Raw genomic sequence first — 23508 nt, 5'->3', positions numbered from 1 at the left:
ATATAAGACAGTGTCTTATTTTCGGGGAAACACAGTACCTTACAACCGTTATACAATTTTGTTTTGTTAGAGACATTGTACCCTCGTTCAATTTTCGTTCAAACAGCCCATCATGCACAGACCAATGTAGCTTGTGATTATCGTTCGCCAGCACCACTAACTGGCTGATTTTCATAGATTGAACAACCAAATTTTCATTTCATCATGTGCAGTTTGCATCTTGAGATTTTTGTTGTTCAAAAACGCCACTAACCGTCAACATTTTCTAGCATGCTTGAAAGACAAAAATCTGCCAATTGCACAGTAATTGAGGTTGTGCACTTCCCATCAACCGGCAGATTTTTGGACGAAAATGCGGTCGCAGATGAAAATCGGCAGATAATTGTAAGGTGTATGGGCATCTTAACTAATAGGCAGACTGATTGGCTTCAAAGTGTATCACTAATTTCCTTCATAAATGACCCCCAGGGTCTCTTCTGCAAAAAAGTATTCCTGCTAGCATTTTTCTAAATAGCATCTTAGTTATGCTGTAATTGATTTCTCAACCACAAATGTGCATTTTAATGTGTGTAACAAATGGAAAATATTGGTCTGGCAGTGAGTGGGTAAATCATTTTTTCCCTTAGCATACAATGAATGCCATTTGGGTCCACTTTTCAGTGTCCTCTATTTTAGTATTTTCCTTTTATGTTGGGGCAATGTGTCTCTCTGTACTGTTGCTTTGTGAGACCTGTGCAGAGAATGTACTGCATTCCTTTTGTTACCAACATGCTAAATTTGCATCCTAATGTTAAAGCGAAGTGAGTTTATTCCAGCAAAGTTAAAACGCTAGACTACTGCTAGGTTACTTTTTAGGGCAAGCAATACTAATGAGCAACAATGATGTGTTTCTTACTAAATACAAAACCCGGCTGTAAATCCATATAATAACCATGTCAAAACATGTATTTTTACACAGGCTTCACATATAAAAGACTTCTCTAGGTGTTAAGAAACTTTTCAGTGTCAAATTGTAAGATTATAATTATGTGACAACATGTTTAAATCTCTTATGTATACTGTATAGCTTCAGTTATTTTCTTTTCCTGCTTAAGCTCTCATTCACACCTGAGCGTTTTGTAGCTTGAAGCTCAAAGCTCCAAAACACTCAACAACCCAAATGCCATGCTTTTTAATGGTGCCTGTCCATATATGAGTGCTCAGGCTCCTGTAGCTCAATGCCTGACACTCAAAATGGTACATGAGCTACTTTTCAAGCAGAACGGGAGTTTTTGGCCCCATGGACTTCATGTAAAACACCAGACAGACTCCTAAAAAGCACCTGAAAACGCAGCATATACCTAAAAATTAGCATTTTTCAAAATTGAAAAACCATCTCCCAGACATTTCAACTCTCCTGGATGTTCTGCGAGTCTCCCGTTATTAGATAGCGGCTCCAAAACACCCGGGAGAGAAACATTTTCACCCGGAAAGGTTAACTCTGCTCGATCTAGTAAGTAAAAAAATATGTGCTGTCTGTATTTTTTTTTTCTGACACCGGGGCCACAGTCAGTCAGAAAAAAAATGGCATAGGAACTAATAGCTAGATTGCTATTGGCTATTGCACCCGCCCACTGCTGCTGTCAATCAGCAGAGGTGGACCTGAAGTTCTCCATCAGGTCCTCCTCTGCTGACTGACTATTCATTCCTATGCTGTTTTTTTTTTCTGATGGCAGCAGCTGTCAGAATACTATGACAGAGGGCACCTCCCTGAAATGAGAAGGGCACCTCCCTGAAATGACTTATTTCAGGTTGGGGTCCCGGATCTCCTTATTACCTAGCTTTCTATCAGCTAAAACAAAAAAGAAACTAAAACAAAAATGGTCAAGCTTGAATATGCCTGAAAAAATGCACAAATAGAAACGCTCCTAAAGCGCCTGTAAACGCTCATGCTCAAGTGTGAATGCAGATTTTAGCATTTTTGTCCCTATAGTCTTCAATGGAAAAGCCTTAAAACATGCATCTCACGAGTTTTTGTGAGCCAAATAAAAAACCGCCTGAAGCTGAATGCCTGCAAACTGCTGAAAAAATGCATTTAAATGCACATAAAAACACTAAAAATGCTTTTAAGAAAACGCCCGAAAACACCAATGCTTAGGTGTAAACAAATCCTGAGCCAAACTCCAGGAATTGTTTTCTTTTTAGAAACACAGTTAAAACATTTACCGTACCTCTAATTAAAGGTGCCCATACACCTTACAATTTATCTGCAGATTTTCTGTGGTCAGATGGAAAAGGTGCAACAGATTCCTCCAGCTACACTTACCTGTGTGGATGGAGTAATCTCCACCTGGGCCAATCTGTTGCACTTTTTCCATCTGACCACAGAAAATCTGCAGATAATTGTAAGGTGTATGGGCACCTTAAGACTACCCTAGTTCCAGGTGGTTGCTGGATACTGCAAAATTCATAGCTGCTTTGATGCCTCATCCCATACACATCGCTATATTTCTGGCAGCATCACAGTGAGTTTTTCACCCACCCTTTTCTCTCCCCTCATTTACTCACAGAAAGCTTTGTATTCTTTTCACAGAATGCGTCTGTGAATATACAAGAGGCGTCTCCTCTCCCCTCGTCTATTTACAGAAGAGAAAAGGAAAGAGAGGGCAAATGAAACAATCCTTTACTATTGCAGCCACAGCTCTTTATCCCTCCAGCGTGGAATATAGTGCTGTGTGTAGGGTCCAGCATCAGAACAGCTATGATTTTAGCAGTAACCAGCAGCTACGTGGACCTCAGAGAGTCTTAGGCTGGGCACACACCTTACAACCATCGCAAGACTTTTGTCTTGCGATGGTTGTAAGGTAATTTTAAAAAAAACGTACGATCTGCCTATCTTGGACAGGCAGATCGTACTTGCGATGATCGCAAACCGCGCCCCCCTGAGGGACGGGCTTCCGATGACCGCAATGCCGAACGGGCAGTGTGCGCTTGCGCACACCGGCCCATCTGGCTTTTATCTTACGAATATGCTACACACCCGCCGAACATCGTACGATGCTCGGCGGGTTTTTCGAACATGTTCCTAAGATAAAAGTTGTGCGACCTTACAGTAGTAGAGGTCGCACGGCTTCCACACACCTTATGATAATCGTACGAACGCGGGATTTCCCGCGATTATCTCAAGGTGTGAGGGCACCTTTAATTAGAGGTAACTTGTTTCACTTGTGTTTAAAAAAAATGAATGTGGCATTCAACTTTAATGATCAGGCCAGATTTAATTATTTGAGAACTGTTAAGGTGCCCATACACTTTACAACCCTTGCAAGACTTTTGCTAAAAACCAGCCGAAAATCGTACTATTCTCGGCTGGTTTTCAAACATGCTCGAAATACAAAAGTCGTGCGACCGTACAGTACAAACGGCCTTCCATACACTGCACGATTATCATACGATCGCGGGATTTCCCGCGATTCTCGTACGAGAATCGTGCAGTGTATGGGCACCTTTAAGCAGTGGACATGCAGAGGCTCCTCAGCAGCCAGCGGTGGCATGGGAGTTGGAGAGGGGCAAGGAGAAGGCTGATACCGGAGGGTGAAGAAGGTCTGGGACACCGGGAGATAACCCCTGGATCAGAAGCAGCGGGTGCATGGAGTTCAGGTTAGTGAAGCACTCCTCTTTAAAAATAGAAAAATGCATGCTGGGGAAAAAAACACAAAACAAAAAAACGATAGTTATTTTTTTTAAATACAGTTGTCATTGTTCACATAGTTACATAGTATTTGAGGTTGAATAAAGACACATGTCCGTCAAGTCCAACCTATTGTTGGTGTGTGTGTGTGTAAAGATCCCTGAGTCATCTCGTTATTAGGAGTACTTGTACCCCTGTATATTACCGTTTCTCAGGAAATCGTCCACATCTGCTGCTAAAAAATTTCTATGTAAAAAATCCAGCTGTCCCATACCAGTGAGCAGATGCTTCTAAATGCCAGACTGCTGTCACATATAACCCATGCCACCCCATACTGCGTGATAGGAAAGTAGTATTTATTGCGTTCTTTACTACTGAACTGTGTGTTTCTTTCTGACCTTTGCACTCTGTGCGTTCCTTACATCTGACCTCTGTGCGTTCCTTACATCTGACCTCTGCACCCTGTGCGTTCCTTACATATGACCTCTGCACCCTCTGTGTTACATACCTCTGCCCTCTGTGCGTGGATGACCCTCTCTTGGAGTGATAGTCTCAAGAACCAGCACACAATGATCTTCCAAAGAAAATCAAACTTTATTCCACATGCATCTACACTGAGTGGCCAGATTATTATGACCACCTGACGTTTGTAGGCAAATTAGCTATAATTAGCGATAATTTCGCGCTGAAGTTGCTAGAGGGCCAGACCATTATAAATAGGGAAGCAGGTTGTTTACCACAACAGTTGCTGCTGTCAATCAGCAGAGGTGGACCTGCAGTTCTCCATCAGGTCCTCCTCTGCTGATTGACAGCAGCAGAGGGCGGGTGCAATAGCCAGCTTGCTATTGGCTATTGCAAATTGATATAGCCAATAGCAATCTAGCTATTCATTCCTATGCATTTTTTTTTGTTTTTTTTTTTATTCTGACGGCAGCAGGTGTCAGAATACTAAAAAACAACCAGCAGATAGCAAGGGATGCATTAGCTTCTTTGCTTATTGCCATTATTTCAGGGCACTTCCCTGAAATTACTTTTTTCAGGTTGGGATCCCTGTGGGTATAGTGCCTATAGTGCAAGACTATGGTGAGAATTGGGCCCTAAGGCTCTGTTCACACCTAGGCGTATGGAATATACGCGTTTGTCACGTGTTTCGTGACGAGTGCTTTTACCGCGATTCGCTGTAAAAACCGCGTGACAAACGCGCGTTTCCGAGGGCTACTTGGCTGTATCACAATGGAAACGCCCGACAAAAACGCCGCAAAGAAGCTCATGTACCTTTTCAGGCGTAGGCCGTTTTGTAGCGCGTTCAGACGGGCTGAAATACGGCAAGGTGTGAACCATACCCATAGAAAACAATGGGATTTTCATGTTTGAGCGTTTTGTAGAGCGTTCGTAGAGCGTTGAACGCACTACAAAACGTACAGGTGTGAACCAGGCCTGAGACCTTCATACCTGCCAATTTTCTGTGTTGTAAAAGAGGGACACATTATATTACAAAGTATGTAAACAAATTACACACCTCTCTCATGCCCATATTATGTGGACAGTGAACGATTTCTATGCAGAAAATGGGTTTTCAAGCCTACAAGTGCTTTTGGTTCAGTACTAGTTTTGCTTTACACGTTTTTTATATAAAATACAGTAATTCAGAAGCTGCATAAAGGGATTTTGTGCTGTTAAGCTTACTATGCACGTTACAATCTTATTGTACAATCTTCATTAGTTCTACAAACAACTATGCAGTGCAAGGGCCTGCCTGATTGGATACAATTTAGTGAGATAAGGTAAGTTCTCATACTACGTATACGACATAGTTTTGGTAAATATAAAGTTAATTGTACAAAGATTCTCCGGTCAGATTACAAAGTGTATCGTGACCCTTGGCACATTTTTTTTTATAGATCTGTACACCAAATAAAAAAAACTAAGTGAAACAATTGAGAACAACAGGGACAAAGGTATCCAAAAGGACATTTGGAATCTAAACCTTCAGTTATTCAGTACCATGCAAGGGTTTTACATTATTATAACTACATAAAATCAAAAACAATATTCAAAATCAGCTTTCAGATTTAGCCCACAGGAAAAAAAAAAAGGGGTATGAGCAGCAAACTAATTTCAGGTCACAAAAACATGATTTATGTCCTTTTTTTGTTGCCTAATATAGATTCCCAACATCGACTCTTAAAAAAGACATTTCCACCAGCCTTACGGCCGGAACCTGATATGGCATGTTTGTTGCTCGCGGAAGACTTTCTGCGTGCACTTCTCAAATTCCGGTTGTCATGGACACGGAGCGAGTCGGAATCGCAGCTGAGCTGAACACCGGTATTCGGGAGGGGGCGGAGCCCTGGATACTGGAGCACCCGCGGGTGAGGATGTGGGCGTGGCCGGTGCCGTATAGGGGGGTGACACGACTTGTCATTGATTGTAGAGGCACTGTACGTGCTTTAGAAGGGGACCTTCTGTGTGCACTCTACAGAGCACGTGGTGTGGACTGTCAGACGTGTTATTATCTCTATGCATGCTACATTAGCTGTAAATAATCCGGTCTTTGTGCTTGTGTTAGTTTTGTAAACTCAACTTCAGACAGTAATAGCTGCAAACGCACGTATGTAAAAAATAAGTGCTTCTTTTCGTGCGCAGAAAACGCAAACGCCATTTAAAGTGCCTGCAGCGGAGGGTTCGTGCTGCGGGACAGAGCTTCCGGTGCACCCCTCTGTACCTGGTTTGACTTTAATAAATCTGGTCATTAAAATATGCATGTGTGAGCCAGCTGCTCTCAGGGCTACGAAACAATGCAGTGCGCTCCAGAAACGTCACAAGAACAGATTGCGTGTTGATGTGCATTTTGATTTAGCATTTTTATATACTGGTCACATCAAGGGTCAAAATATAGTACAAATAAAGTATTTAGGGAAACCAATAACCTACAAATAGCTACCTGCTTCTGTTTTTATTAGATTGACACTTTTGCAGATGTCCATGCGCCTGGGCTTTGCATTCAATGCTGCCTTTTAAAAAAAATAATGTCATCGGGGGACAGTTTTTTCCTTGTTTTCTGTGCTGGTCCACTGATGATGACAGATCTTTCATACGAGATCTGTTGAATAACAAGCTACGCCAGATCTCAATTGGTGCATGCATGAGATCAGATCTTCCTGGAAGTCACTTCAAGATGTAGCCTTCTCAGGGGGCAACTGTGGGTTCTGGGCTGCATCACCAATGCCTAAGAAGACCAGGAAGTGTAAAAATAAAAAAAATCTTTGATTGTACAAATAATTTAGGGATGTGCATACAAAGCTGCATACACTATTGGCATGATTTTAAAAAAAATCCATTGCCCAGAATATAGCCATTCGCACAGCACTACCCCCACAAGATGGAGCATATGATATGGAGCAAAGGTCCACTTTAAAGGAGAACTATGAGGTGAGTGCTATTCACTCATCCTCATAGTTCTAGCCGACCTGGTACAATGAAACTGTCACAGGTTGGCTCAGTGAATCGGGAAGTGAGTGAACACATACCGGCGTTCGCTCACTTCTCGATCCTGTCACGGCTCTGTGCCGTGACAGGTGAGGGATTGGATTCCCCTGTCCGATCCTCCAGCGCTGACTGGCGGAATGGACGGGTGAGGGGGCAGGTACAGCTGGCTCTGCCTCTAGATAGGCAGAGCCAGCTGTCACTCACGCAGCTGGGCGGATCCAGACATAATTGTCGGGATACGCTTCAGTTGCGGCGTCTCAGTATACCGCGAGCTGTAGCTCGCGGTGTACTGAGCTTAGGGTGACGGGAGGACGCTAGTTTGTGTCCTCCCGTTACCCTAAGGAGAACTATGGGGAAAAGCCCTAACCCCATAGTTCTCTTTTTAAGTTCCCATTCACAGGGCTGGAACTTAGGGTAGCTGTACGCAGTTATGGGCATGGAGCCTGTACAAAGGAATGACAGGCTGACAGTGGATGTAATAGCACATGGAGTAGGTACCTGCGCTAAGTCCCCCTTCACACCCAGGCGGTCTGTGACTGGGCACCAAATGGGAAAAAATGCACGCTTTGACGTGTGTTCACAGAATGCATCAAAAACGTGCAATGCACTTGCAGTGCCATTACTTGTCACTGGCACCCAAACGTGGCTCACTTTTCATGCATGTCCGTGCATGTTGAAACACGCACAAACTTGCAGGAGGCCTGTAGAAGAATCTGCTACATGAGCTACTTTCCTGCATTTGTTGCATATGCGGACACACAGCAAATGCAGGAAAAAAAGCGCATGCAAACGTGACACGCGTTCCCAAAATTTTTACGTGTGAACGGGGTGTAGGGGACACATGATCGCCCCTGGATGCAAAAAACTTGTGCCCAAGGTCGACCTTCTTTCCTTAACCGCAGATAATCTCTCCATGTCCTATTACATCTGATCATGTCTGAGTCCACTGTCAGCCTGCCATTGCTTTGCAGAGGCTCCGCGCACACAACTATTCACATCCACCTGTGAATCCAGCCACAGGATCCTTGCCGCAGTTGGCATATTTTGCCATGTAATTGAGGCCTAAGTTTGCGTTATTCAATGAGCCCTATCAGTGCCGGCATTACATTATTAGAGGAAGTTGCCAGCATCACATTATTAGAGGATTTAGGCCTCATTCACACTGCTGTACAATACGCTGCGTATAGATGCACGCAGCTTATTTTTTCCATATGCAAATAAATGGCTCCATACACATAGCTGCGTATGGAGACATATATATTTGTGCTGCGTAAAGATGCGCAAAAACAGAATGGACCCGAGATGCGTATACACACTTGTGCGCGTACAGTACATTAAAATTTCTATTCAGAATTATGCATTCTGGGATTGCATAAAGTGCACGCATATATGCGCATGCATACACGTATATACGCAATATACAATTTTGCTCTTGCCTTGTGTGTGCATGAGGCCTTAGTGCAGTGGTTATTATAGCTGGCCACACATCAGAATTTCATTTTCAGAACATTTGTTTAATTTTCCAAAAGCTAATGAGTTCAAATCAATGATCGTACTCAACTGTAGTGACAACAAAACTCAGCAGGAGCAGGATTTCTCAAAATTCTGACACGGAATGTGATTTTTTTGTTCTGGAAACTCCATTCATTCCAAAATGGAATGTTACAGCCTCCTATACTATCCTAGGAAGGTGCCTTCTCAGCCTCTTTTTGGATTTCAGTTGCCATGGTGCTGCACATGTGATCAGCTATGACACCAGCCATTCGAGGGCTTGAAAGTCCGGTTGAGAGCTGAAATAAGCACACTGGCAACCTTAAAGCCTCGTTTACACTTTTGCATTCCGTGAACGTATGCCAAGCGCAGGAACAATTATGGAATATGTAAAAAATGGCTGCCACTACTGACCTCTCATTTTAACCTTCTGAGTACCAGCCTGCATATACCCCTTCCTTTCCAGGCCATTTTTCATTTTTCAGTGCTGTGATAGTTTGACTGACAATTACTTGTCCATACAACACTGCACCCTAATTAACTTTATATTATTTTAATCAGAGCTTTCTTTTTTGGTGTCTAATATCCACTGGTTTCTTTATTTTTATTATAAAAATGAAAAAGGGTCAACAAAAAACACTGTTTTAGTTCAAATGGCAGTACAAACACCCCTCAAAATGAGCCCTTATTTGAAAGTAGATAACCCAAGGTGATTTTTTTTTACCATTATATTTTAGGAATTAAGTAACATGCTGGGCTTGAGGGGGTTAAAAACAAGGAGCATGCAATGGTGCATTAGATATACTGTATCATTAATGTACAGGTTATACACAGGAGGTCACGGAGTTAGACATACAGGTCACATATAGTGGGAAGAGGATGAGATGAGGGGTTAATGTTCAAATGTGCAGGATAAGGGAGGTGAGGGGTTTTAATACAGGTCACTAGAGAGCATGGGGGAAGGGTGGTGAAAGGGTTACAAAATGATTCCACATTCAGCCCCCCACCCTAAATCTGCTGCTGCCTGTGATCTAGATCTAATGAATAATCATTCACTCAATAGTTTCTTTTTCCTCAGTTGTGAGAGGAAAGGGAGGGCTCTCCAACAGTAGTACTATTTACATATGTGAACGCTGTGATTGGCTATCACAGCAATCACAAAGTGCAGAGATGTTTAACTCTGATGATGGCTCTGTTTACAGCATCCAGGGCTATTCCTGGAGTTCCGTTTATAAATGGCACTCCAGCAATAGACACCCACCTCTCCCCTCCGCTGTTTTTTTACAATATGGCAATAGGGAGGTGGTTAAGGGTGTTGGTTTCCTGGTTGTCATGGCGATTCTTTGGCCTCCAATGCTGTCTGAGTAGCTGACCATTAACAAGTACGGACATAAGGAATTCTGACACGTTTGATTGACACAGCATTCTTTTTCTGGGTCTGACGCAGGAATATTAAAGCCAGCAAGGCATCTACTATCTGCAGAAGGAGGCCAACAAGAACAGCTACGATACGTCTCCCACATCCACTAGACAGCTGAGGAACATAGCATATAAATACCCCAACTCCATCTAGTGGCCAAAATGCAATATTAAATTACTTTAATATATCAAAAAGCATTAATTTTTGTGTCTGTTCGCACAGAATGAATGTTCAGAACGATTCGTATAGTGAATGGCTCTGCGTATTGGTTATAAATAGACCCCGTAGTTTATACAGATTTTAGAAACTAATTTGACATAACCTACCTCAGTATATGCAGAAGCAGATACGAATCATCAATAAATCTGCAGTACCCATGCATATTCCCCGCAAAGTATAGAATTATCTGCAGACTTTTTCTTAACAGAACACAGTCTCCCTTTAAGTGTTGTTTTGAATCCTCTTTTACAGTTTAAGGAGATGATATCGTTGGATGTAGCTGAAAGTTCTCAAGTTTATTCTGCATTTCTAGTATACATAGATCTTTTAGAAGGTAAGTGAAAGCATAATTCTACATTTTGATCAAGACATATTGCAGATTTATAGGCACTGTAACATACTGTACATGTATCAACTGATTTCTAGCATTTTTCCTAAATCATACCTGTTAGTTTCTATACTGTAAATGTTTATTTAACCGCTTTAGGACCATAGGATGTACCTGCTGTAGCCATTATCTTGATGTCATTTTTGTCAACAGGCAGAGGGCTTTCGCGTACAAGTGATCCCGGTGGCTATACAGCTGCATAATCACGTGTACCTGCCCCTGAAGGTACCACTCGCCCACTGTGGTTTTCAGGCTCCTCTGGGGGACCCAGGATCAAGACTAACAGTGTCAGGATGGAGAGTGGGAGCAGACTAAGGAACACCTGTTCCTGAATCTGCTCTGTGATCAGTAAAGCAGGAAGCACTGTGCTCTTAGTGCTTCAGAGCTGTCAGAAGCTGGTTGAAGTGCTGGTTACACAGGCGATCAAGCACATTCATTCGGTTTTTCAGTATTGGGTATATTTCGGCACTCCCCGATACCAAATACCGATACCTGTACTTCTGGGAGCATGGGGTCGGACCCGCCACCCAGCTTCCTGATTGCCCGGGAAGCCGGCTCCAAGGTTTTTGACTGGCTCAATGCTGATTGGCAGGTAGCCGGCTTCCCAGCCAAACAGGTAGCCGGGAGACGGGTCATTACCTGCCGCCCATTTTCATGATTGGCCAGGATGCTGTTTGGCCAGCTCAATGCTGATTGATCAGGAAGCCGTCTTTTGCATGGAGCCAGCTTTGCGGCCATTACCAGCTGCCTGGCTTCCTGATTGGCCATGAAGCAGGCACCATGCTGTTTGGACGGCTCAATGCCAATCAGGTCAACGCCTGGCTTCCTGATCGGCCGAGAAGTCGGCTTCAAATTCCCTCGCGGCACTGCCGGTCTGAGGCTGTATCAGAGCATTTGGCCGAGTACGAGATATTAGTATCAGTATTGGTGCTTCCCTAATTATAATAAAATATAACATTCAGAAATAAACAAAATTTACATTCTACTCCTTTTTACAAGGTTATATCAGATACATTATAGAAAAGAGTTTTAACTTGTACATCTTACTTGTGTCCTTGTCCAGGTTTAGTAAGAGAAGTAAGCCAGACCTTTTTTTTTATTTACTTCCTTTTTTGGTCACAGGACTACATTTACTAGTGTACTGCAACCCAAAGTCAGCCAATAGCGCCCACTATCGTCTGACAGGGCACAGCCGGGTTGTGGTTGGCAAGAATTATGACAATACTGTCGGGATCTTCCTTGCTGCCTAAATTACACCTAGCTATCCCTCTCTGCACATGGCCAAGAGCCAGAACCATCTGCACCTGTCTCTCCATTGTCTGTAGCTCCAGTCTGTGCTGAAGGGACAGAGAGTTGACGGGAAAGATTCCTGGGAAGGGGGGGTGCCAGTGACTGACATTTGCTACCTTCCACTGGGAGCAGAGAACGAAAGCTGCTGAGCAGTCACGTAAATGTTCAGCTCTCAGTCTTAGAGCCGACATGGGACAGCTAAAGCATTGGGGTGAAAATGAAAGTGTTATATTCTATGCACCTCAAACTTCTCCTTTGATCTCCAGTCAGTATTGAAAATCTGCTAATTGCTTTCTTCTTGCACAGCACACATTACCTCCTCATTTACTCGAGGGGAAAGGAATGCTAAGCTTATTTCTTGCTCCCCTGGCATCTAATGCACTGTCCGCTGTCCACCGTGGACGGGCCCTCAGTGTACTGGCTGGGAATGCATTGTATGAGATAACATCAGAGAGGGTGCGACCAGACAAGCGCTTTGTGGGAATGGTTATATGGTGGGAAGCAAAAAAAAAGGTGATTATTTCTCCTTACTCTTTACCCCCTGGACTAAATGAGCAGTTAACCCTTTGTTGTGCAAGGGGACAGCAACTGATTGGGAGATTTTGAATGCTGACTGGAATTAAGTTTTAAACTACTTGATTGTGATGGTAAATTGAGCAAAAAAGTTCCCATAATGAAAGAATCTTTTGTTTTCTCAGTGAGAAATTGGCACGACTTACAGATTTTGGGCTCGACTGAACTTCATCTAGTCTACCTGCGCGGACAGGAGAAAGCTGACCTTATGCCTCAGGTCATAATCCCCACACCAGTCACCATGGCATGCAGTTATGAGAGGTATGTGATCGGATCGCATCTTTGAAGCCTTTTCATATGTTCGTATAAAGTGTTTTGATTCTATGATATGCAGTTTTCTCAATTCCACACATTCAAACTAACAAAGTAAGGTATCTTGTGGTGCTAAGTTTGAGAAACAAAGCCGTGTGTTCAAACATATGCTGTTTAACAGTGTTATACATTTGAATGATTTATTACCCAGAGGCTTTTTAAAACATTGTTTAGGATTAAGTAGCACCATCATGTTGAAGGTTACCAGATAACCAGAAGGAAAATCTACAAAGGTCCAAAAACAGAAAAAGGGCACCTTTGTGTGCATGTGTTTGGAATATAAATGATTTAATGCGTGCACATGTGAAGATAAGACATATACTTTTTGCTTTATCTGTGTATCTTTTCCTGCAGTGCTGTGGGTTTTACTAAGTTTACAGGGCTTTGGGGAAGATCATTAAATAAATTGCACAGTTCTTTATTCTGCCAGCTCAGAACACAATAACTAGAACTAGCTCCTGGGGGAGTCCATTCCACATTTTCACAGCTCTAACTGTGAAGAATACTTTCTTTATGCAAAGGTTAAACCTCTTTTCCTCCAGACGCAAAGAGTGCCCCCTTGTCCTTTGTAGTGACCTTAAAGTGAATAATTTGGCACCCAGCTCTTTATATGGACCATTTATGTATTTATGCATGGTGATCATGTCCCCCCTTAATCGCCTCTTCTCCAGAGAGAACAAATTCAGGTCAGTCAATCTTCCCTCATAGCAGAGCTCCTCCATGCCCCTTATGAGTTTAGTTTAGGCAGTGATTTCAGCAAATAATGTGGAATTGTTCAAGAAACTTTTGGACGATTTCTTAAGGGACCGTAATATACAGGGGTACGGGTACTCCTAGAATGAGATCCTAATAGGTTGGACTTGATGGACTAATGTCTTTATTCAACCTCAAATACTATGTAACTATGTAACTATACCCCTTTTAATACAAGAAAGTATTTTGCTTGCTTTCGAAAATGCAGCTTGACATTGCATGGTATTATTGAGTCTATGGTCTACCAGAACACCCAGATCTTTCTCCATCATTGACTTCCCCAAACATACTCCCCCTAGAGTGTAAGACGCATGCATGTTTTTACTCCCCAAGTGCATAACTTTACATTTATCAACATTAAACCTCATTTGCCAAATTGATGCCCATTCATACAGTGCATTCAGATCTGCTTGTAGGTTGGAGACATCCTGTAAGGACTGTATTCCACTACATAACTTGGTGTCGTCTGCAGACACAGAAATAGTACTTTTAATCCCCAACTCTATGTCATTTATAAATAGGTTAAACTGTAAGGGGCCCAACACTGAACCTTGGGGAACACCACTAACAACCTCAGACCATTCAGAGTATGAACCATTGATCACCACTCTCTCAATACGGTCTTTAAGCCAGTTTTCTATCTAATTACAGATTGAATACTCTATACCTACGGACCTTAACTTATACATCAGCCGCATGTGGGGAACTGTGTCAACCGCTTTTGCAAAGTCCAAGTATACTATAGCCACAGGCATTCCTCTGTCCAATTTGTTACTCACTTCCTCATAAAAAGAAAGTAGATTTGTTTGACAACTTCTGTCTTTTGTGAATCCGTGCCGACTATCACTGATGATATTATTTTCAAGTAAAAACAAGTGCATGTGATCCTTGATCAAACTTTCAAGTATCTTCCCAACTATTGAAGTTAAGTTTACAGGTCTGTAATTACTTGTAATCCTGTGGTGCAGATATAATGAGGCAAGAGGGTACCAGGATGTAGTGGAGGAACCGGCCGTGGCCAATAACTTGTGGGTAGTAAGGTACAAGACAGCAGACAGAAGCCTAGTCAAGAAACAAGCAGTGGTTGATAACTTGTGGGCAGTGAGGTACAAGACCGCAGGCAGAAGCATAGTCAAAGAACAGGCTGTGGTTGCAGGAATACAGAGTAGCAGTCTGGAGGTCAAGCCTAGCCGGATTGTTAATGGAAGGTCAGAATCGGGATACAAGAACTCGGGTGCACAGAATAGCTAAAGGTCACTCAGCATCAGAGGCTTAGACATCTTAGCCGAAATAGCCCGTTTGGTGCCAAAGTTTGTAAAGCACGAGCACACCGTGAGCCGCACATACAGATACACATGTACCTACACAAAGAAACATGGCCACACACGATTCAGTAAGCCAAACCATGCACGCATGCATGTGCAAGTGTTCGCGCAGGACTTCAGGGATAAGGACTGGCATTGGCTTCCTGACAGTGCCACACTATAAGACATTTGTCTGAATTGAGCCATAAATGAAAAAATATTAAAGGAGAACTATGAGGTGAGTGCTTTTCACTCACCTCATAGTTCTAGCCGACCTGTGACAATGAGACTGTCACAGGTCGGCTTAGTAGATCGGGAGGTGAGCGAACACATACAGGCATTCACTCACCTCTCGATCCTGTCACGGCTAGGCTGGATTCCCCACGCTCCGATCCGCTTCGCTGACTGGCGGAACGGACGGGGGAGGGGGGTGAGTAAAGCTGGCTCTGCCGCTAGATAGGTAGAGCCAGCTGTCAGCCACTCAGCTGTGCGGATCCAGACATAATTGTCGGGATACGCTTCAGCTGCGGCGTCTCAGTATACCGCGAGCTGTAGCTCGTGGTATACTGAGCCTAGGGTGACGGGAGGACGCTAGTTTGTGTCCTCCCGTTACCGTAAGGAGAACTATGGGGAAAAGCCTTAACCCCATAGTTCTCCTTTAACTCCACATGCCCATTGTCCACTACTGTTTTCCTTAGGAGTGAATGTAACTGCTCATTGTAACCTAGATGGAAATTGTGTTACCTTCTGTGCAGTGCCTCAAACATCAGGGTCTGTTCCACTCTAGGTTCTTCACTGTATGTTATATACTGCATACCGATAATTATCATTTAATCATATTATATGTCATATCATTAGAGCTGCAGCTAACGATTATTTTTAAAATCGGTGACAACTTTTTCAAAAATCGATTATGTCGATTAGTTGTTGCAGCCCTACATACCATATGATTGGACAATATTTACTTATACCGCTGTTACTTTAGATTCCATCCCGTTCGATAGGGAATTATTTTGCTAGTGTGTGTTTTGTATGTATGTGTGCATACATATGTATTTTATAATAGAACAAAACAATTGACCTAAAACAATTATACTTTGCTTTTCAAGTGGTTGAGGGTTGCAAAATGTCTGTGTCAGTAAATAAAATTAGCTTTTGAATGAGACAAAGAGTAAAACAGAAAAAAAACAACAACAACAACGTGAAATGTGCTTAACACGTGGAGTCTCGGATAATACTGGCTACACTAAAAAAATCTGTACTGGATAAAAATGATTCCTAATCTTCCGAGCTCCTTTTCCCTCTCTGTAGTGTACCTTAAATTAGTGACATGTTTCAACATTCAACAACCCATTTAAGGTTGAGATTACTTTTTGTAGTACTTTCCTGTTCTATATTATTTTCAGTTTCTGGAGTATAGTTACTTCAATTACTTAGGGTCAGCTACAAAGAGGGAAAATGAGCAAGGACGATTAGAATGTAATTTTATAAAGAGTAAAAGTGACTTTACAACATTGTGCTACGGTAGCAGTGAATAAATCAACTATTGGAATCTGCCTCCAGGGTGCTTTGAACCATACTACACAAGAGCACAACTCGTATATCTCAATAGACTGTCATTATAGTGCTGTCTATGTTGTACAGCCCTAATAAATGTACTATCAATGATATCCAGCATTTTGTTGTTTGGTGGCTACATAATGCTGCCATTCTTTGCTGCTACTAGTGTAAGTCATTTCTTTACATTGCTCCCCTAATACTAATTCTGCATTCTTTAATGTTTAGGCATGCATTTTAGGTGAGCTGTAAATGAAAAGTTGTGTTTATTCAGGTGTATCCAGTTTGCGCAGTTTAAATGTTTGTTGCTATCATTTTTAATTTGTATTAAATGCATAAAAGCTCACTATTCATATTGCTAAATTTTAGAACAGTCATACATTTTTTTAATGATGCTATTCCTTATCATTGGTAGATTTAGTCTCCAGCCTAAAATAATTGGTGCTTCACATTTAACAGACTGTCATTTGTGTGAATTTTTAGCTTGGGAGGTGAAAAAACAATGGCACATTGTAAAGGCAGATGCCTTGTAGTACCTAAATTTGATTCCCAACAAGACCCAGACTGTATGGGATTGTTAAATGTTCTCTGTATTTGTGAGAGGTTCTTTCTGCCTAACCCCACAGGAACAGAGTATCCATCTGTATACAGTTCTCAGTGTGTCAATGGTGGCTGGTGATGTTAGTGAAGCTACATAGAAGCATGTTAATGTTGGACTATGGATGGTAACTTAAAGTGACACTAAACTCAGAAGTTAAATCTTTAAAATGCATTCAAGTACTTTAACTAATAAGGGATAATATTATTACTTTAACTAATAACAAAAATGTAGTTTTTGTGTGTATCACTGGGCTGTAGATCCCTAAATCATCTCTGAATTGGTGCTGACACTGTCCTTCCTTCTGGAGGGTGGCTACTTTTGTTCCCCATGATCCCTGTGTGTGTGTGTTGAAAACTCCCGTGATTGCTGACAATCTCAATACAAATGTATAAAACTAAACATGAGATTATAGTACATCACAGGAGCAAACTTGGTGGCTACGTTACAACACAAGCAGGGACCATGGGAACAAAAGTAGCCACCCTCTAGAAGGAAGGACAGTATCAGCACCAATTCAGTGATAAGTTGAAAGCAAAAAGCAGTGTGATGGCAAAATTGCATCCCTAAACTGCAAAATCTTAGTGAGCGCAACATATTTCTGAGATTGAAAGAACTTGTTGTCGTCGTCTCCTCCTAGAGGTGTCAGTAAACGGCCCGTTTCTTGCTCTGAGCATTACTCTCTACAGAATGTTGTGTGGTACATAAGGAAAAGCAAAAATTGTGGATAACATGTCCCCGGAAGCAGTTGCAGCCTCTTCCTCTACTTTAGATGCTTAGCATTTTATTAAAGGAGAACTATGGGGTCATGGCTTTTCCCCATAGTTCTCCTAAGGGTAACGGGAGGACACAAACTAGCGTCCTCCCGTCACCCTAAGCTCAGTATACCGCGAGCCACAGCTCGCGGTACACTGAGACGCCGCAGCCGGGACGGATCCTGACATTACTGTCGAGATCCACCCAGCTGCAGGATTGACAGCTGGCTCTCCCCATCCATTCCGACAATGAGCACTAGAGGATCGGGCAGGTGAGGGGGGGAATTCCTGCAGGGAGCCGTGAGTGACAGTCACGGCTCTGTGCAGGGATAGATCGAGAAGTGAGCGAGCGACGCTATGTGTTCGCTCACTTTCCGATCTATTGAGCCGACCTGTGACAGTTTCATTGTCACACGTCGGCTAGAACTATGAGGTGGAGTGATGTTCACTCGCCTCATAATTCTCTTTTAATTATGTTTCCCCAAAACAACATGTTTACTACAGATGCTAGGAAAGCTGAAATTAGAGAACAGCTTGAAATTTATTTAGCTGAACAAACTAATAACATTCTTTGTACAGAGCTCTCTGATTGTATGCAGGATTTTAAGACAGGACTGTGGCATAATTATCCCATATGTGACCTTCACACCAAGAGAATAGGTGTGCATTTACATCCTTGTGCTTGTCATGTTATAGAAGTGTATAGTGCCATTAAAATGTAATTGCTAGCACTGTAGTGTGCTAAGCTCCCTTTTCTTGCAGGACAGTAAAAGGTGTCTTTTGAGAATTCACTGACCATTGTTGGTGTGGTTTTACCTGTTTATAGCACAGTAAACTTGTCCTGTATTAAAAAGGGGATGTATTGCAGAGACAAGTCTATAATTTTGCCACTTTATAGATCATTGGTTCGACCTCATCTGGAGTACGCGGTCCAGTTCTGGTCACCAGTACTAAGAAAAGATGTCCTTGAGTTGGAAAAAGTCCAGCGAAGGGCAACCAAACTAATTAGGGGTATGGAGGACCAGAGCTACGAGACAAGGCTACTAAATTTAAACATGTTCACATTAGAGGTGAGGAGATTAAGGGGGGATATGATTTCCATGTACAAAATGTTTAATGGTGGTAGCAACATTAGCGATAAACTGTTTAAAATTAACTCCGTTACAAAAACTAGAGGCCATCACCTAAAATTGGTGGAAAAAAAATTCCAGCACAAGGGGCGAAAGGGGTTCTTCACAGTAAGATCAGTTAGGGTCTGGAACTCACTGCCACAGGCGGTGATTTCAGCAAATAATGTGGAATTGTTCAAGAAACTTTTGGACGATTTCTTAAGGGACCGTAATATACAGGGGTACGGGTACTCCTAGAATGAGATCCTAATAGGTTGGACTTGATGGACTAATGTCTTTATTCAACCTCAAATACTATGTAACTATGCTTCAAACTAATTGTAAGGCATTTCCTGAGCTTCAGTTATTCTTCACAGAGAAAGAGCAACTAACTAATAAAACGGAGGCAGTCTGTGAGCTTCTTACCTTAGCAAAGTTAACAAACTTCTTTAGAAGTATTTTGTTGGCATAGCTCAGTGCCAGAATTAATTAAGTCCTGTGTGAATGTGTGGGAGTTATGTCATTTGGGCCTGCCAATGAAGATGGCCAAAAATGTTGATCCTGGTGTGAAAACTGGGCAAAGACATCGGTGCTGGCATGGGAGGCTGCCTGGAAGAAAGTTAGGTAATGCAGTGTTTAGTTCTGCTTTAAAGGATCATTTCTCTCAAATTGTGAAAAAATGAACTTACCCACAGCACCCCGCCACCACCCACTGTTCACATTGCACCTACACGTCTGAAGTCCCCGCCAGGCAGTGTAGCGATCCGTATACCGTACTTCCCAGCCCGGCACTATGTAATGCACATAATGCTCGCAAATGACGAGTGCTAATTGGTCAGCACAATCAGATGATTGCGCTGACCAGTGAAAAGCACTTATTACTTCCGGGACCTGCTCCCTGGCTCAAAAGCGCTTCACAAACAATTGCATTTTTAAAAAAAACTAAAATACTTGCCATTTCCCAAAGCCGATTACCTAATGGTGGCAAACAGACAGCCACTGTAGTCTCTATTAGAGAGCCATGTGACAGGATGATAGTGCAGGAGCAAAATTGGAGGACAGGAGTGAGTGTTTTCCCCGTATAACAGGATGTGCATTAACAAAGATCTTCATGGCAAAATCACTAGATATTTTATATACAATTTTAAGGATTGGCTTTACTTTAATACACATCTTGATCCTGCTTCTTTTTTTGTGTGTGTGTTTTTGATTTTTAATTATGTGATGTCTTAGATGTTTATGATATTCCCATGCGTTTATCTTCTAAGTACGGTTGCAGACATTCCTATTTTAACTTCTGTGCCTTGCCAGTAACTTTTAGTATGTCTTCGCTGAATGAGCCTGATTGAGAAGACGCACCGTTACCATGATGTAGAATGACCTTCCCCTAACCCACATTCTATAGTCATTGCTGTTCTCTATCATGATGTAGTATTATGGTGTAGTAAAGGCATGGGAAGAAAAACATATTAGCTTATTTAAGGTTAGGTGCCCATATCAAATCATAATTAAAAAAATTGTATTTGCCTAAAATTAGTACAGTTAATTCTGATTAGTTGCTGTAGGTAACTGAATTTTGCACTTAGTGCTTTGCTCCTTACACTCTTTGAGTAATCATTTGTGGAAGTGTTATGTGGGTCATACATTGTTAGATATTAGTATGAACATCCAGACAAAAATCCCATCAGAACTTTCAATAGGGCCATCTTTCATTTTAACTTTCGATTTTGGAGTAAATTAAGTTTCTCGAACAAAAAACACATTCACTGTTAGAATTTTTTTCTCCAACAAACAAAATTCTATCTATTAGAAAATCAAACAAACATTCCAAAAATTAAAAAAATTAAAAAATACTGACGTATAGCCAGCTTAAGATACTAAATTGCATAATGCCCATTTTCAAGAAAATTTTGTATAACTATTATTTAGTTATATTGAAATATATTAACAGTCTTATTTAAAACTATCTAGCTAATAAACCTGGAATTCTTCTGAAATACCGTCTGCAGGCAGGCATGCAAGATTTGCATATTAGTTCAACCTCTCTTAACAAGGAATAAACATGTAGTACTCCGTAGCCACTTAAGAGGGAAACTAAGACATATGTTGCAAGATTTCACTTGTGAGCAGAAAAATCCAATGTTCAAAAAAAAAAGTTCTAAAAAATTGTTGCCAAAAGTTAGCTTGCCAGCAGTACAAGTACATGATTGTTCTGTTTCCTCCCCAGAGATCAGCTTGCTTTCATTTCTTGCAGTCACTTATACAAATGTTTTGCGGTGTATAAGCTACTGTGCCCGTGGTATGTCTTTGAATATTCAACTGTTTTAGGAGGAACAAGGCTATACTGGAGACTCTGGTGTTCCCTGGTACATGGTTAGAGAGACACACGAATGCCTGTGAATATCTCCTATTCATGAATATTGTTTAGTTTCTTCTATGAGGAGAGACAAAAAATGTGCTCAGATTTCACCTGAAAATTGTAAAGCCCCTTTGTCTGCCAAAATAAGTGCAAAGGGTTATCAAGCCTTAGCCAGCTCCTTCCTGAAGGTTAGGACACATGGGAGTATAAACAATTGTGTCCTATGTTTCCTCTTATTGGCTAAGTTAACAAAATACATGTCAGTTTTTGCCAGATTTGTTTTAAAGTAAAAAAATTTAGATGTAGAAACATAAAAATTTAATGGTGAAATCTCATTTAATGTAAAGGTTATCTTTTTAATCGTTATACACAATTTCGGCACATAGTTTTGGACTTTCATACCACTAAAGAATAATGATATATTAGAAACAATTGGCTATATGATATATCAATCAACCATAACATTATGTGCACCCGCCTAATATTGAATAGGTCCCCATTTTACTCCAAAACATCCCTGACCTGTCGAGACATAGACTCCACTAGACCTCTGAAGGTGGTATCTGGCACCAAGCCTTCAGTTGCAGATCCTTTAAGTCCTGTAAGTTGGGAGGTGGGGCCTCCATGGATAGGACGGGTTTTTCCAGCACATCCCACAGGTGCTCGATTGGATTGAGATCTAGAGAATTTGGAAACCAAGTCAACACCTTGAACTTGTTTTTGTATTCATCAAACCATTCTCAAACCACTTTTGCAGTGTGGCAGGGTGCCTGCTGTGAGGGCCATTGCCATCAGGGAATACCAATTTCATGAAGGGGCGTACTTGGTCATCAACAGTCAAAGTAACATCCATATGAACGGAAGGACCCAAAGTTTCCTAGCAGAACATTGCCCAAAGCACTTCCTCCGCCTACTTGCCTTCTTCACATAGTGCATCCTGGTGCCATCTCTTCCCCAGTTATGTGACACATGCACCTTGCCATCCACATAATATAAAGGAAAACGTGATTCATCAGATCAGGCCACTTTCTTCCATTGGTTTTTCCATTGCTCCATGGTCCAGTTTTGATGCTCACATGCCCATTGTAGGTGCTTTTGGAGGTGGACACCTATCAGCGTGGGCACCCTGAATGGTCTGTGGCTACACAGCACCATACACAACAAACTGTGATGCACTGTGTGTTCAGGATCCTTTCTATCTGAACCAGCATACATTTTCCTGCAATTTGAGCTACAGTGGCTCTTCTATTGGATTGGACTACTCAGGCCAGCATGCACCCCCCGCGTGCATTAATGAGCCTTGGCTGTCCATGAAGCATCCTTGGTTTACTGGTTTTCGTTCCTTGGACCGCTTTTGGTATGTCCTGACTAGTGATGGGCTGAACACACCTGAGTTTAGTTCTAACTAGAACATTAGAACGTGGAAAAAGTTCTAACTGTAACTTAGAACTCAATGAAAGTCTTTGGGACCAGAACTTGTAAAATCAAATGTCCCCATTTTGAAGGCTTATATGCAAGTTATTGGACATAAAAAGGGTATGGGGATTTGGGTACTGCCCTGGGGGACATGTATCCATGCAAAAAACACTTTGTCAAAATACCGTTTTTAAAGGAGCAGTGATTTTAACATTGCTTAAAGTGAAACAATAAAAATGAAAAATTCCTTTAACCTCCCTGGCGGTATTCCCGAGTCTGGCTCAGGGTGAATTTTCCATGCTAGGAGCGGTAACCCCGAGCGAGACTCGGGGCTGCACAGAAAAGTGACACTCACCTTGTCCCTGCGATCCCGCGGCGTCCTCTGCTGTACGCGGCTCGAAAATGAAACTAAAAGCCGACATCTGACTTTTAGTTTCGTTTTTTCGAGCGTCACAGCCGACGGGAAATTCAAAAGTGAAAAGTTGCAATATACACAGAATACACACAATACAATGTAATCTGCTATGATTACACTTATGTATCAAACTATTTCAGTTAAATTTTGTCCCTAGAGCTTTGTCCAGTGCCCTGCCTGACACTTTTTCACAATTATAAGAAAATATAATATAATAATTATAAAAAATGATAATTAAATAATTAAAAAAATGGTCCAGTAAATGGGAATTCTGGGGGCGTTGCCTGATCTGTACCACAGTAAATAAAGTACCAAGTTCGCACATCACTGAGCTCGGTCGCAGAATCCTCGCTGTCCTCACTTTCAGTGTCTGTTGAGGAATTTCCCAAC

At 41.9% G+C, this 23508-nt stretch overlaps 1 protein-coding gene across 1 annotated transcript in view; it reads left to right on the top strand.

The window, feature by feature from the left end:
* The first annotated feature begins 5955 nt into the window (after positions 1-5955).
* Positions 5956-23508, top strand: part of TSEN15 (tRNA splicing endonuclease subunit 15) — a 29302-nt gene continuing 11749 nt past the window's right edge. The window contains exons 1-3 of the mRNA XM_018552964.1: positions 5956-6042; positions 10542-10623; positions 12666-12801. Coding sequence (XP_018408466.1) covers positions 5956-6042; positions 10542-10623; positions 12666-12801 — 305 coding nt within the window. The remainder of the gene's footprint in view (positions 6043-10541; positions 10624-12665; positions 12802-23508) is intronic.

Source organism: Nanorana parkeri, unplaced genomic scaffold, assembly GCF_000935625.1.
Source record: "Nanorana parkeri isolate BGI_ZX_2015 unplaced genomic scaffold, ASM93562v1 scaffold103, whole genome shotgun sequence".
NCBI classification, from domain to species: Eukaryota; Metazoa; Chordata; class Amphibia; order Anura; family Dicroglossidae; genus Nanorana; species Nanorana parkeri.
This window is presented reverse-complemented; position numbering and strand designations above follow the sequence as displayed.